Below are 13,984 nucleotides of genomic sequence, written 5' to 3'. Positions count from 1 at the left end.
TAGTCGATTCTGAAATTGATTTTGTTCCCCCCCTCCACCCCCGTGGTTGTTTATGCAGTTTGAAGTTTATCAGGAATATTATATATAATATATATGTATAAAAAACATAAATAAATAAATTACTGTTGTGTCAAGGACGGTTGCTTATTTCTTTGTTACCCGGGGAGCAGAGAGAGAAAGGAGGGCCTGTGAAACATTGATTGCAACTATTATTCATCCCATCGGAAGGCTTACTCTCCTATAGCCTCTGGTTGAACAAATTGGCCTGAAGTGGTGTGTATTTTTGTTGGTAAATCCTTTCAGCTGGCTTCACTGGGCAGAATGAATGCACTAACTGTTCAGCTGTCTGTCACCTCTTGCTTTATCTGCCCTACCTGTCACTCAGTTGGAAACATGTTCAGATAGCTTGTCTGTTCACTGGGGCACTGGGCTTGTCGATTCATAGGGTAAACAAAACCTGTGTAAACACCTCTTCCCCACCACCCCCCCCCTTCAATGATTGTCTCTTCACACCAGTGCGTGGATTTGCTTTGGATTTGGGGAGAGGGGGAGCAGGTTGGCCGTGAGGGTTAAGGACCCTTTGCTCTGAATCTTTCATTCACTGACAAACTAATGGTGTAATTAGATCTTGTGTTGATGCACTCACCCTCGCTCACAAAGCATTCACAGCCTTGTAATGAGACATTCTGGCCCCCTCGTGCTGATAAGGCCGTGTTAAGCGACGGCAAAGGCTATTGTGTTGTTTGCTTTCTGAACTGCTAGCTCTCACAAGAAGGTTAGCATTGAGTTCTCGGCAAGCGAATTGAAACCCAAACTTCTGTGAGCAGCCGGGCAGGGAACAGGTTTTATATTTAACTATTGAGTGGGCTGAAATGAGGCGTATAGCAGGTGTGTGTGCATGCATATACGGGCTCGCGTGTGTAAGTGGAAATATGAAGCATGATGCTAAATTGTTCCTTTTGTGAGGCCCAACAGCAACGATAATAATATTAATAATCCTTGCATTATCACATCTCTGAGACATCTCAAAGCGCTTCACAGGATGTAGTGTAAAGTGAGTTGACTGCGTATTTTGTGGACGAAACGCAAACATAACATAAAGCAGATGTGGTGCAGGAGTGGAAAAATGTACCTTGCGCTGTGATAATTAGCACATAGCCCTGCCACGCTCTTTCCCAGTGAGGATTCCTTCTGGGAACTGGAGATTGGTCGGAAACTCGGAACGACCCAAGGGTGCATTGGGATGGAGTACAGTTCCCGCCGGGTTGAAGCGCAGAACGTCCGGTTTCCGTTTCGAGGAATCGAGGATGTTAAGCACTCTGGGATGCTGCTCTCTGTGAGGGGCGCGATATAAATGCAAGTTGTTGTTGTTGTTGCTGTTATCCTTTGCAGCCGGGGATCTAAAGTGCACCAATTTATAATAATAGTAATAATATTAAAAGATAGACCAGGCGAGCACCTACAGTTCTTCCGAATCGCTCCTCTGTTGGACAGGTCTCCATCGCTGCTATTTTTAAGGCACTTCTACTGATTTTCTTTAAAAACCAAAATCTGCGTCCCTGCGGAATTAATTTAGAAGAATGAGTCACTAATTACGTGGCTGGGTAGGAAGTACGCGCCCAGCATCATTCCCATTACCAGCGGGCAAGGACAGCATTGATCCGGGGGGTCGCAGAGGTCGTGTGTTTTACTTTCCATTCCGCTCTCTCAATCTAATTCCAATTGATTGCGTTTAAGTTCTTTTTTATTTCCTTACTCTTGTTGACGATTCTTTCTCCTCTGCAACCCCCACATGTCCTTTTTTGTGGGTGGGTCTTGATGCTCAGTTGGAGAGGGGGCTAACACCAACTTTTCCCCCGCTCTCTCTCTCACTCACTCACCCTCCCCTCTCTCTCCCTCCCTCCCTCCCTCTTCCCCCTCCCTTCTTCGCTCATCTCTGGCAATGCCCTGGGACCACTCACCCTTTAAATAAACCCATTCAAGTGACCACAAATTGGTCTGAAAGCAGCCTGATCCCATTGACCCCAATGGTTGGAACGTGGAATTCCAAACCCTAATAATCCTCTGCGGTAGTGCAGAAATTCCTTCCACCCTTTCCTCGCTAACAATCCACAGGCTATGCTCCCTCGTCACCAATTCTCCAACCAAAATAAACAGTGTTACCCTGTTTACTTTGCCGTTCCCCCCTTTAGCATCTCAACGACCTGCCATTTGCCTCTCAACCTCCTCTGCTCTCGGTGAGAAAAGCCCTGGTTTCGCCAGCCTCTCTTGTAACGCATATCAATCATGACCTGGGAAAGTCGTTCAGTAACACTTTGGCATGTGTCACTGTGCAGTACTGGAGAGAGGGGAGTGGGAGTCGCTGCAATGTTGGAGGTGCTGTCCTTCACATGAGACGTTAAACAGAGGTTGTTCTGCCTGTTCACATGAATGTTAAAGATCCCGTGGCTCTGTTTCAACCCAGGAGGGAGTTTCTCCCGGTGACCTGGCTGACAATTGCTCAGTTTAAAAAAAGAATTGGTCGTTCACTTTGCAAAGAGCTTCCTTTTCGTTCGTGCTTACGGTCATCTCCCCCCTCACCCCCCCCCCCCCCCACTCGCCGCCAGGCCCCACCGCTGTCAAGCGCTTCGAGCCCCTGCCCTGCGTGAAAGGCGCTCTACCTAAATGCAAGTTGTTGTGGTCGCTTGCGGGACTTTGCTGCCGGTTTGGCCAACAGGAACGCAGTCACTACGCTTAGCTGTAACTCCTGTGAAGCGCTTTGAGACGTTTTGGCGACGCGATAAGGTGTTGTATCATATGCGATTATTATTATAATAATAAAGGGGAAAAGCGAACTGCTATTAAACAGAGCCCCCATCCCCCCCACCCCGCCCCCCCCCCGAATAGCATAAGGTGCACTCAATAATCCAAACTACGAACGACTGGGGAAAAAAGAGGAACAGCCAGACAGATCTTTGTGGGTCGTCAGATTTATTTATTAAATTCAAAATCTTTTTCAGCACAGATAAAAATGAATCACTCCGTCTATTGCGAATGTCGTGGTTTTTTTTTTGTCGTTTTCCATTTGTTTTCATTTCAAAAAAGTTTAACATTCCTTAAAAAAAAAATTCCCGTTCAATCCCATTGTTTCTTTCTTTCATTTTTTTTTACACACACACGCGCGCTCACTCACGCACACGCACACACATACGTATTGGGTGACATTCCTAGTAGCGGGAGGAGGGGACAATCTTCACTGCCTCCTCTCGTCAAAGCCTCATGTCCTACCACCTTCTCAACATTTATTTTCCGATAACGCATTCCCCAGACAGTCTTGCAAAGGATAGACTCGTAGTGGAAAAATGACAGCGGACCGCACAATAGGAAAAGTTTTTGTCTTTATTCTCCAGTGTGACATGAAAGAATCTTCGATTGCGTGTTAACAAACATCCTTTTTTTTTCATGGTTCATTTTTAATTTATTTAAATCCCCCCCCCCACTCCCTCCCTCCCTCCCTCCCCCCAAACGCCCCAAACCCCACCCCACCACCCACCCCCAGCCCCCCGCCCGCCCGCCCACCCGAAGTAACATGCCATATAAGGACTCGAGATTATAAAAGTATCTGAAATACGCTATTTCGCTCAGCATGCATAGCTCTTTCTATTTACATCTATTTACATAAGCGGACTTGGCGAAAACTCTACATGTTATTTACACACTACTCGGGAGAGGAAAAGGCAGCTTTTAAGTACGGATCTAAAATTCATGGTACAGTAGTAGAATATTCATCACATGCACATTAAGTTTAATATCTGCATGATTGTTTTCGAATGGAACTTCTTTTATTGTTTCAGATATATCTCTTTAAATCGTCTATGCTGTGAGGAATAGCATAAGGAATAGGCAACATATTCTTTTGTAATGTGTTTCTCTCTCTGTCTCTCTTTACCTTTTTTTTTAATGACCATTTTTGCATCAAATGCCTCGTTTTCTTTGTGGGTTTTTGTTTAACCCCTTTGAACGGTCACTAACCTAACACGCTCAGCGGTGGTGGCATGCCTTGCGTTCAGAGTGCTTGTCGACAGTATATGTGTCCAAGACAAGTCCACCGCTGTGTCAAAACCCAATGGTCTGCTGTAGTTTAGGAGTAATCAACATCCCGTAGATCAGTAACTATGGAGCTCTCTCCCTTATAAAGGCAGTGCCTAAGCTATTGTCATTAATTATGGAAATAGTATAAATGTACTGTATGTACCAGTGAAATATTAATGAAGCCTGTATCTTAGGGACCTGGAAGACACACTACTTTACAGAGCGGGCCCTACACTTGTGTGTGTGTGTTCCTAATAATAATCCTTGCATTTGATATAGCGCCTTATCGCGTCTTCGAGACGTCTTGAAACGCTACACGGACTATACTGTAAAGTATATTCTGTGGGAGAAACTGTGACTGTTTATTTCTCATGAGCGAGTACCTGACAACCTCACAGGAGAAAGTACCTATCTTTAATACTTCTTGAAATCCTACTTTTTTTTTCCTTTTGCGCACGTTACTCTTTTTTTAAAACAAAAAAAAGTATTTCTTAAAACTACTTCCATCTCGACTTGCCTCGTGTGTGTTTTTAATCTATTTTATTGCAAAATACATTCCTTTTTTTGTTGAAATTTTTATTCTTTTCTTGTTGCATTCCTGGAAGACTGAGTAAACATAAAACCCTTTCCTCAACACCCTGGCGATGAACCTCTCTGTCGCACCCTGTTTTCTGAGGTTTCTGTTGTTGTTGTTGTTGTTTGTGTGTGTGTGTGTGTGTGTGTGCATCAACCCTGCAGTTATATCTCGAGTAACATGACTTTTCTCTAAAGTTCTGAAAACAAACAGCAAGCACCATTTAATAAACGTTATCTCTCTCTCTCTCTCTCACATCTCTCTTTTTTTTGACGCTCATTCTCTGCTTAAATAAATAGGAACGATCTGAAAACTTTATATCGTGCGTTAGAAATCTCGAGGACTTGTAATTTCTAATTCGCTTGCTTTAAGTGGGGGGAGGAGGGGGTGGGGGGGGGGGGAAGCAACCCAGAAAACATCCTCAACAAGTTTTTGGAGTCCAGTTTTGCTGAAGGGAAGGAAGAACACATTTGCCAATCTCCTCTTAAATATAGCTCTATCATTGCATTAAGTTGTGTCAATATATTGGGTGCCCATTCTCCCAATATATCGACGCAGCTTAATGCAATAACAGTGTAGTTTATGGTCCTAATAGTCGGGGATGGGGAGTGAGCCACCACTTACTCCCCCATCCCCACCACATTCGGATCATAAACTACAGTAACAGTGAACGCAGAGAGTCAATGGGTAAATTAGGTTAAGAAGCTGTTTCACTCAAGCAAATAAAGAGCGTTTCATAATCCTTAATGTGTCGATTATTATTAATGCACTCCGAAAGCTACTGTGGGAATTAGCCTTATTACAATGGGACGTGAGGGTTCGCTCGAAGCAAAGGGGGCTTCTGTCTGAGCCACCTCTGTTTTCTTAAGCTGAACGGACCCAGAGTAAGGGATAGCTGGAATAACTGAGCTTGGAATAAGTGTGGGGGAGGGAGGGGCGGGACGTGGGACAGGGAGCCGGTATTGCTTTCCGGTCTCAAAACAAGCTGACTTCAAATTATGTACAACTACCCCTTAAGGAAGGGGAAAAAAATCTATTAACTCATTCACCAGCATTAACACTACATATAGGTTTAAACCAAATGGCAACCAGACGGCACAACTTATTCTTCCACCAGTGCTATTCCTTCACTAAATGAGGAGTCAACACCTTTTTACAGCCGTAACAGAATGTTTCTTTTGCGAGCAAAGCAATGCGCGAACTAGAGCCCATCTCAACGTGAAGCTATGACAGGGTTTTTACTGCGAAGGGAACGGCACTTTTAATGAGCGTCGCTCGTCTCCTTAAATCTTTAGCGGTCGATAGTGCCCCCTGCAGCGTTCATGCTCTCAAGTGTTTCGATGATTCCCTCCCGCTCGGCAGCTTTGAGCAGACCTCTCTTCTTAATCAGATTGCTGTTCGTTAGGAGAATGGAGGTTTGATCGAGACACACACTCGACAAGCAGAGCTCCCGAGGTTGCCTTGTTTCCTCTCCAAGGTGTTAGGTGCCTCAGCAGGACATTCCAGATCAAAGTGATTTAATAGTTCTTGAGCTGATCTAGAACAGCCCAACTGGCTCTCAAACACGATGCTTTTTTTTGCAGCTTCGAGAGAGAGAGAGAGGTGCATAGATTTTTGGATCTCTCTCTCTCCTCCGTGGTGGGGGTTTGGACTTTTGAGGGCTTTTTTGGAGGTGCCGACCTTCAGATGACGGAGGTCCAGCCTGCCTTGCCGACAATCCTCCACATTCACCTCGTGGCTACCGCGTTTGCTTACAAAAACAGTCGCTGCACTTCGAGATGTTCTGATGATTATTAAGGTGCTAAAATAACGCAAAGTTTCTTCCTTTCGATGAGAGAGAGAATCATATGGTATTTTTCTCAGTTGGTGGCTGACTGGATTCTACTTTCTGATCCATTACATTGCCATGTTCCCATATCTGCTGGGCCATTATTCACTCGATCCGATCATCTCAATCGAAATCTAATTCAAACCAGTTTCCATGGCTGACACTGAGATTCCGGACTGGAAGCTCAGTGTTCCCCTCCCTTCCCCCATCGGGGTCTATTCCCACCCCCTTTCCCACCCCACACACACACCCAAGTCACTGGCTGACCGTAAAGTTAAGTGGGATCGTGTTTGCTCTGTTCGACCAGCGTTCTGAAACTGGCTCGGGGACAACTTGGGGAAGAGTTGGGAGGCATCGGAAGCCTACAGTCTTCTCCGGAGACAATCTCTTGCACTCTCACCCGGCAATAAATTAATCCAAATTCTCTGTGCTATTCCCCACGCCCCTTTACATTCTTCCTCTTCAAATATTTATCTGATTCCCTTTTAAAAATCGTTTCGCGGCCTTGGCCTCAAAACTTACGTGTAGAAAAGCGTTCAGTGTTCTTTCTCATAATCCTTTGCGCGTAAAACTAATCTCCGAACCTCCCTCTTAATTCTCCTAGTGATAATCCTGAGTTTATGCTTCCTTGTTACCGATACACTAAATAGTGGGAATAATCTTCCCCTCTTTATCCTCTCAAAAGCTTCCTGAGAAGGGAAGGGACGATGGTTGTAAGAGTGACTCCAAGAGCCCTGGATTGCTCCTAATGGGCAGATAACTGAGGACCACACGCCCCCTCTCTCCCTCCCCCTTACCCCCCCACCCCATTTCCCGGGGAAATGCTACAGCCCCCAAAGTGACCTTAAAGGGAAAGGCAATATAGCTCCCCCAAAATATCAGGCTAAAAAAAGAAAACACATATAAAACAACATTTTAAAAAGAGACTACTACATTGAACCCATTGAGTCTGCTTTGTCCAGTGTATCAGACGTGTGTGTCTCTTTAAGGGTCACAGTAACAGAGCAGCACTAAGCAAAGCTCCAATTTGTCTCAACTCAACAGTGAAGTGAAGGGTTCTCGAGGTATCTATAAAAGCTGAGGATACCATGGGTCTCCGTCAGATTTCATGAGAAATATTAGGTTATTAATTCCGTGTAAGATAATGGGAATCAATACAGGCGTTTTTACCTTATGAAATATAACCTTGTTCTGACCCAGACATGTCAATGGGAGTCACCTTATTATTTTAACGCTCACGCAGAGATGGAATTTATGCAACGAATTGGGGCCTCATTTATATTCGCACGCGCACACTCACACTCACGCTCTCACTCACACTCTCACTCACACGCACGCTGACGCACGCATTAAATTCTGCCTGAATTCGGAAGCTTCTGTGTTTCAAACGTAAATGAATTGCGGAAAAAAGCGGCTTCGGAATTAATACTGAATTTCGGAATCTGCCTCAATTCCTGCCCGATCTTCAATTTTAAGACATTTTAAGACAAAGTCTCACGGCTAAGACTGGGCGGAATTTTGGAACATCAGAATTGTCCCCAAAAAAGCTGCACCTCACCTTGGCCAGGTGTGCCCTGAATATTAATAACCGTTCTCTCTCAAACACCGACTTCAATACAAGTCGCTGGCTTTGAAGAAGATATAACAGCCTATTCTCTTCGGCTATCTGCATATGCATGATGTAAACACTATTAAAATACAATATAGGCATTCCACTTGGGAATTTGTAAAGATAAAAAAAATTATTGGAACTAAATAGGAGCTGGCAGGAGCTCGGTCACAAACACATCTCCACCATTAGTGAGTCTGGCAAGATGTGGTCCCATCTTCTTAGGTAACGTATCCTCCCCTGAGACTTCCTCAGAGATTATGTAAGTGTTAATCCTCTTGGGCTTCTCTTTCTCTTGTTCTGTAAATGGGCTGAAAATTATCCATTTGTACCGATCGCTGCACAAACAAAAGTCACGCACACAAAACGGTTCCTGTTTTTTTTTTGCCCTGTACCTTTCTCAGTCTTATTGCAATAAGGGGCAAGAACAACAACTTAAATTTATACAGCGGTCTTCACACACGGGTCAGGATTATGGAGCGCTTTTCTGAGGCACCGGTTTCCTGAGCTGTGCCTCCCTATCTAAGCCCACTCCCTTCCTCCCTAACCTGCCTGCACTGTTAGAGCAGGACTGTCCATTCTCTGCAGACATCTCCATAGATGAAGGTTTGACTGTTGATCGCTGGTTGTCTCTCTAAGAAGAGTTGGTGGTTTGGAGGTGGAGGGTTTGCTGGTATGGTGGGGGGTGGAGGGGGGAGAATTACGGGGAACAGGGGTGAAGTGTCATAACACCTGTTAGTGTATTATATACCTGCTCCTGTACTGAGGCTGTTTCGAAGTCCACTCAAGCCTTGGATTTGGGAGCTCAAACAGACACTCGTTGCCAAGGCTCCCACATGGATAACGACCACTTCAAGCCGGGTGCTGAAGGCTGAGTACAGCAAAAGGAAAAAGGAATTAAAGGCCAGGGCGGAGCGGAAAAAATTGGAGAAGAAATTGGGCAGGAATTTAATATTGGCCAACGCCAAATGTTGAGGTGCCCTTTGCTGTTTTTGAAGCATGCCACAGAGCTCAGGAGGGGTTTATTGACATCAAGGCTCCCTTTTACCACCACATTTGGCTGTGTGTGAGCCCAAGCGAGCTGGTAAACAACTGAGTCAAACACTGAGAATCTCTTTGCATCAGTTGCTGATCATCGCCTGATAAATGGCTCCCCAAATAGGACGATGAACCTTTATTGGGCAGACACCCTTTGCTTAATCTGCAAGCGGATTTGCAGGTAATTTCACATCCGCTGAATAAGATTGATTGCCCGAGCGACCCCTGGCAGCTTGTAAAATGTTTGGGAGGATTGAAGCTGGCGTGGAGACTTGATTAAGGACGATGTAGAGAAGCTCAGAGAAGTTGTGCTGCATTCAGTATATCTATCATTTTAATTTGGAACTTGCCTCTCACTGCTCAGAGCACTGAAAAAGCAGAGCTCGCTAACTCCCGAGTCTGAATCAATAAGACAGAAATATCAGGGCTGCAGAATAGGGAGAAACTGTTTCCTCTGGTGGGTGTGGGCTGGTTAACCAGAGGACACAGATTTAAGATAATGTGCAAAAGAACCAGAGGGGAGAAGAGGAGACATTTTTTTTAACCCAGAGAGTTGTTACGGTCTGAAACTCACTGCCTGAAAGGGCGGTGGAAGCAGATTCGATAGTAACTTTCAAGAGGGGATTGGATAGGGACTCCCGTTGAGAAGAGGGAGGGAGGAGGGGAGGGGAAAAGAGGGAAAAGACAGAGGGGCTGACTAGCAACGAGCACCGACACTGCTCAGGGCTATTGCCTTCTGCCCACACTGTGACAGGTGGAAGTAGAGGAAGTTGGGAGGAGGTGAAGGGAGGGAAGGGAAGGGCAGAGCATTGCACTCAGAAAGACGTCTCAAAGAGAAACGTGGTCTTAAAAACAGAATCAATCCGAGTAGATCTCAGAGGCCCGCCAGTCCTTGTATTGCCCTGTACCTTAGTCTAAAAGCCTCTATGTGGGTCAAAAGCCTATTAGCTTGGTTCAGCGCGTGCTACCATTAATTTCAGTGAGAGAGCAAAAGCAAAGTGAGTTATAGCACTCATTACAGCATTGACATTGCACTAAAACAAGCTAAACAAAATGTGAAGCCTGTCGTAAGGTACCTATAACCAATTCTGTCTGTCACATGGCTTAACCAGTGACTTGACAATGGGGGGGCAGATGAGGGGTGGGGGGGGGGGTTGGTTGTTGTTGGTGGAAACTCGTTGTATAATTGCCAACAGTAATATTCTGTTATTTAAGGACTTGACGTACTTTGCAGCGAGTAACATTGGCAGAATCCGCTGACAGACTTTACACAATTAAATCAGCTTGATGAAGGGGGAATGGACAGATTTTGGCACATGCCACTATGCTCATGCTTTGTATGTTTGTGCTTAATTAGCGAATACTTGCTGATATTTTTGGCAGAGACTTTTTTTTATATAAAAAAAACACATCAGGGTTGTCAGAATAAATCTGACATCAAAGTTACCTGCTGCACACGATGCGTTACAGGCCGAGGCTGTGAAACTGAACCTCATTAACTGAATGTAACTGGGTTTATTATTCTAATTATTGTTGTTGTTCCACTCTGTTGCAGCAACAGGGAGCTGCTAACACTGTGTACTGTGCCGTGGCCCCAGAGCTGGAGGGACTGGGAGGAATGTACTTCAACAACTGCTGCCGGTGTCTGAGCTCTCAGCAAAGTCAGAACCAAGTGACTGCAGCCGCCCTATGGGAGCTGAGCGAGAGGCTGGTCCAGGAGAGGGTTGGCAGCCCCATCATGTAGCAATAAGCCGTACACTCACTCACTCACACCGACACACACACACACGCACACAGTCACGCTTGCACAATCACACTTACACAAAACACATACACACCGCACAGGCACACTCACACACAGACACACTCACACGATTACGCTCGGTATACTTGCACACCCATACACACAGCAACAAATTACATTTGTTTAGCGCCTCTCACATCGAGAGGACGTCCCAAGGCGGAAGGATTTGCGTACACAATTGCACTCGCATTCTCACACACACACACACGCGCGACAGTCACACTCGCATTCACGCTAGCTCACTTGCACTCGCAGAAACACACGCACATTTGTACTGATGCACTCACGCTCACTCAAAGTCACTCTCGTTCGCTCAGGCTTGCATACACACACACCCAAATACACACACTCCCACACAAACAATCGCACTCTACACAAACATACATTCGGACCCAGGCACGTACACACATCCTCTCCCTGAAGATAAGGGACTTGGAAAAAAAAACACTAAGAAACTCTCTCTCCTTTTCTTTCTCTGTATCTATCTGTCTGTCTGTCTGTTTGTTTTCGCAAAATGAAAAGTCTTGGGAGATTTGCTGCTTGGCCTCTGAGAAAGCTGCAGGGTTGCACCCCTCTGTAACGTTAGCTCTGGTTTGATTAGTCGAGACAAATTAGAGACAGCAGGCTGCAAAGAATCACTGCGGTGAAATTTGCAGCATTTTGTAATAGGCTCCTTATGCTAATTATCACAAGGCAGGGGCTATGAAATGTCGCAAACTTCACCCGCACTCTTCTGAGCTAACATTGCTAAAAGGGATTAAAAAAATGATCTGTAAGATTTAGCATCGCAGTGGGACCCACCCGCTCTGTCTTTTATGTATAATATTCTTACTGATCGAGCCTCCGAAGGGTCAATTGTCATTAAAGAGACAGTCCCTTAACCGCGGATCCCAAACGTTCTTCAATTACATTGTAAATGTCTTTCACATTAAATATTTTTCAATGCACCTTATTGAAAACGTATTTCCTCTTTGCTTTTTCGCCTCTTTACGCAAGTGACTCAGTTACACACGTGGGAACACAATGCCCGAAATTCCACCTGGTCTTAGCCGGTGAGACCGACCACTTTGGCTTGAAATTTAAAGGGTGGAAGATCCTGTTTCCATGCTGCACGATCTACATCAAATCTATTCAAATTCCTGAATCCACTATTAATTTGCAAGCCAAAGTTTTCCCACACAAGAAACCGGCTTCCAAATCGAGATCGCATTTACGAACCTTGCCCAAATTGTGCCCCGTTTTGAATTGGGAGACAAAACGGTCCCTCGGGCTGAGACAAGGTGGAATTCTGGGCTTGAGAGCGGTGCGGGTCTTGGAACAATGCACGACCAGGGGTTTGCATGAAGAAGCATGATTTTTCTCCTCTCCCCCCCCACTCCCTCCCCTCCCCTTCTGAAACATAGAGCCACCAACATGTTGTTTACAGCTCCATCTGAAGACTTCAAAAAGAGCTTCCGGCCCCAACATTATTAGCAGTGAGGCTGATCATCCACCCTGGGGTTTGAGCCAACCTTTCTGCTTGCTCCACTCAACATGTTCCCGTTTGTAACTGATTCAAACGTCTCAACATAGTCGCACATGGAACCGCTTTACCAAAATTCATCACAGGGCTTTGCCACAGGCCTTTCGAGTGTTGACAAGTGTCCTACAGTCACATCAGCGATGAAATTAATTCGCTCAAAACACTTTGACCTTTTCCCACAAGTCCCTTGACGAGAGCGGAGGCTGAGCTTGGGGCCCGAGGGGCTCAATGAGAAGGGGGGTGGGGTGGGGGGCTGAGCTCTAAACATCGAGGGTCTAAATTGCGAGATTAGGGTTTTGCAAACGGAGAATCTCCCCCACAGGCCAATATCTCGCTCTCTCTACAGCCTCTAAACCACGGGTCGCAGTCTCGGCTGGGGATCGGCGACTGGGCGCAATAATGGGAATCTCATTTTTATCCCAAATTCCTTTTTTGGGGAGGGAAGGGGGGGAAATCCTCGCAATTTGGGCTCCGGTTGTGACGTGAAAGGCGATATACAAATCTAATTTTGTTGTTGTTGTTGTTGAAACACAAGGGATTGATGAACGGGGTAAATTGTGGGCTCGCTTGGTTGAGGTTGGGCGGGCGGGTGGTGGGGGGGGTGGTGGGGCACGAGGGAGTTCTGTTTTGTTTTGAAAGGTGAGGAGGGCTACACTGTTTAATGCAGACCCTTTCCCCTTCTCTCCCCACCCCACAACAGGCGCACGCGCACACACACTCAATCGCACGCTGCTGATAACAAGAAGATGAAGTGTTGCCCCTTCTTCTGTCGCGAGTACATTTCATCTCAGGTGCCGCGTAACAAGACTAAATGTCTGAGGCCAAAGCTTTGGTGGCTGAGCGGTAAGATTGACGGCATTAATCGTGAAGGTCGGAAGCACTGTTGGATTTTGTGGATTAAAAGTTTACGTGCACACAGTAGTTGGGTGGGTAGGGGTGGGGGGATGGGGTGTGGAAGAGTGCCATTGGGTGCAGATTGGCTCAAGAGGGGTTAATAATTGTCCCATCAAAGTCTTCTAAATCACAGTTTAAGACTGTATCGTCCCTCAGGTTCGCTTTCTTTCAGTCATTGTCTGTCCAGCAACGTCTTATTCAGTGATGTTGAGAATTTTTCCTTCTCTCTCTCTCTCTCTCTTTCTCTTTCTTTGATTTTTTTTTCTTTTAAATATTGTCATCAGCTTTTATTCAAACAACATGCGGGTATAATATATATATATTTGTAGATATACGCGTGTGACCTGAAGGAAGAGTTGTCCTTGATTTCTTCGTCGTTTGTTCTTAGTGTTAAAATAGAAAAGAGCCGGGGGAGAGGCTGGGGGAGGAAGGGGAGAGGAAGGGTGGGGTTGGAGGGATGGAGAGAGAGGGTCGGGTGGGTGGGGGTGTTGGGTAGAGAGGGTGGGGCGAGGGCTGAAGAGGAAACAAATTGAGGAACGAGCGAAGGATTCTTGAGAATTGCTACTTCCATGCTGTCTCTCTCGCTTCTATTTCTTGAGGTTTTGTGCTTTACGGCGTCAACTATCCGCGGAGAAAGTTTCGAT

At 45.7% G+C, this 13,984-nt stretch overlaps 1 protein-coding gene across 1 annotated transcript in view; it reads left to right on the top strand.

Moving 5' to 3' along the window:
• wwox (WW domain containing oxidoreductase) overlaps nt 1–11,876 on the top strand; it is a 344,609-nt gene extending 332,733 nt beyond the window's left edge. The window contains exon 9 of the mRNA XM_007889206.2: nt 10,676–11,876. Within this exon, the coding sequence (XP_007887397.2) occupies nt 10,676–10,864 (189 nt within the window). The 3' untranslated portion in view covers nt 10,865–11,876. The remainder of the gene's footprint in view (nt 1–10,675) is intronic.
• Nucleotides 11,877–13,984: the final 2,108 nt, after the last annotated feature.

The sequence above is a fragment of the Callorhinchus milii genome, unplaced genomic scaffold, assembly GCF_018977255.1.
Source record: "Callorhinchus milii isolate IMCB2004 unplaced genomic scaffold, IMCB_Cmil_1.0 Scaffold14, whole genome shotgun sequence".
NCBI lineage: Eukaryota > Metazoa > Chordata > Chondrichthyes > Chimaeriformes > Callorhinchidae > Callorhinchus > Callorhinchus milii.
The sequence above is the reverse complement of the archived record's forward strand: the minus strand, read 5'-3'. Positions and strand labels throughout refer to the sequence as shown.